Source organism: Macadamia integrifolia, chromosome 3 (assembly GCF_013358625.1).
Source record: "Macadamia integrifolia cultivar HAES 741 chromosome 3, SCU_Mint_v3, whole genome shotgun sequence".
Lineage (NCBI taxonomy): Eukaryota > Viridiplantae > Streptophyta > Magnoliopsida > Proteales > Proteaceae > Macadamia > Macadamia integrifolia.
Window position 1 is genome coordinate 22,132,575 of NC_056559.1, and position 2,067 is coordinate 22,134,641.

General features: G+C 44.8%; 1 protein-coding gene across 1 annotated transcript; it reads left to right on the forward strand.

Moving 5' to 3' along the window:
* The first annotated feature begins 485 nt into the window (after positions 1-485).
* Positions 486-1,409, forward strand: LOC122074615 (VQ motif-containing protein 31-like). The gene has a single exon (XM_042639518.1). The coding sequence runs from the start codon at positions 650-652 to the stop codon at positions 1,340-1,342; it is 693 nt and encodes a 230-aa protein (XP_042495452.1). The 5' UTR covers positions 486-649; the 3' UTR covers positions 1,343-1,409.
* The last annotated feature ends 658 nt before the right edge of the window (positions 1,410-2,067 follow it).

Here is a 2,067-nt window from a genome sequence, read left to right on the forward strand (position 1 = left end):
TTTCCAAATTGGGTTATGGACAAAACTGACCAAAGAGAGTAGAGTGAGAGAGAGAGAGAATCCTAAAGAGAAGAAACTGTTAAGAGGCAAAACCCAGAAAACTCCAGAGCTAAGCAAGGAAGTGTAACAAACAAAAGAGAGAGAGAAGGGTTATTGGTTCAAGTAAATGACAAAGGCTTTTAAGGCATTTCCCTCACGCAAATGAAGTTGCAGAGGAGAATGAGATGGAGAGAAGTTTAGAACACTGCAGCACACCACACCACCACCACCACACCAACAGCATCATATATACCGATACGCATTATACACACACAGAGACTCACAGAGCCGCACAGCTCTGTCGCTTCTCGTCCTCGTTTCTCGTTTCACGTTTCAATGCCCCCTGGACTGACCCCGCATCAACGTAAAGCCAACTCACTACCCTCTCCCTTAAAAGCCATTAAAGCTTTCATTTTTTACCATATAAAACTCCCTACCTCTCTCTCTCTCTCCGTATGTCTGACATTTACAACACACGATACCCCATAAAGCAGAGACTAGAGAGGAATGCGAGAGAGGAGCAGAGGCAGCCAGGCGGGAAAGACAGTAAAAAAAGAAGAGAGCCCATTGTGTCAATCTTGATTGAAAATAGATAAAAGCCCCAGGGTTCATGATTTTCTTCCCGCTCTTTGTGTCTCTTCTCATCTTTCTCTGCTTGTCGATCTGTATCATGGCTACGAACAACAACAACAACAACAATAGGGTCTCGTTTCCATCTGGGTCTGATTCAGTTTCAAGCCACACCACCTTCGTGCAGGCCGACCCATCAACATTCCGAGCTGTGGTTCAGAAGCTGACGGGTGCTACCGATGATCCATCTCTGAAGAAGCTTCCCGTCACGGTTCCTGCTCGACAGACCGGTAAGGGATTGTTTGGGGAGGTGGGTACTCGAAAACCAGCGTTTAAGCTCCAGGAAAGAAGGCAAAACCTGAGGAAACTTGAGATCAAGCTTGAAGCTGCTGGTTTTGTTGGTGGTTGTGGAAGTGGAGGACCTTATTCGCCGTCAGCCATGGCTGCTGCTGCTGCAAGACAGAGGACCTTAATAGGGGGGGTAGGTGAGATGACGTTGGTTTCCCCTGTTTCACCCTTTGATCTGTTCTCTAGAGGGAGCCCCAGAACACCAACTCCACGATTAACTCCGGAAGAGGAGGAAGACAAAGCGATTGCAGAGAAATGCTTCTATTTGCACCCTTCGCCTACCACTACTCCAAGAAGCTCTGAACCTGAGTTGCTTCCTCTGTTTCCTCTGCATTCTCCCAGGGACTCGACTACTACTACTACTACTTCTCCTCCTCCCCCATAGATTTCTTTTAATAAATTCTGAATTTCCTTTGCCAGAATTAAATCTCTAAAAATTAATAATTGTTCTACATCATCTACTTTCCTATAATTTGTTACGAAATTCGTTTGGAATTACAAGAGTATAGAGATTAGAGACCACATCAAACCGTTGGATTCATCGACCATGCCCGTCACAGAGAATGTGATTAAATTCTGTTATCAAGAAGAGTCCATTTGATTGGACAATACTAATCGTCTAAGTTCAGTCAAAATCAAATAACTTCCACGATTTGGACGGCTGGGATGTTCTGGTCGGTGGAACTAACGGTTTTGGATTGATGATTGGATATTATATAGTTTTAAATTGCGCCAAAAGTACTGATAAACAGAGTTAACGTGTGAGGCGAAGTCCAGAAGGGCCAAAGTCTCCATTGCAGAGAGCTCCAGAGTGAGGAACCGAGGAGGAAGCCACTAGCCAGGGGGCAGGGGGCCAGGGGCCAGGGACCAGGCGACAGGGGTCGTTGGCTTGGTGAAGTTGAAAATGGAATAGTAAATAGATCAGTAGACGTTGACTTCAATGGCTACGGGCTAAATTTGTAAAATTCAATATTCCTGCAAAAAAATTTGAACTTGACTGCACCAGAGCTGATTTGAAGTGGATTTTTCATAGATTACAACTCCTGTTCGAAGTTCTGAAAGTAGCCCACGTTTCCCAATTACCGTATAAGAGACGAAGTAGTATTAAAG

Bases quoted from the DNA above. Each gene is read 5' to 3' on its own strand.
- LOC122074615 (XM_042639518.1), top strand. From the start codon at position 650: ATGATTTTCTTCCCGCTCTTTGTGTCTCTTCTCATCTTTCTCTGCTTG.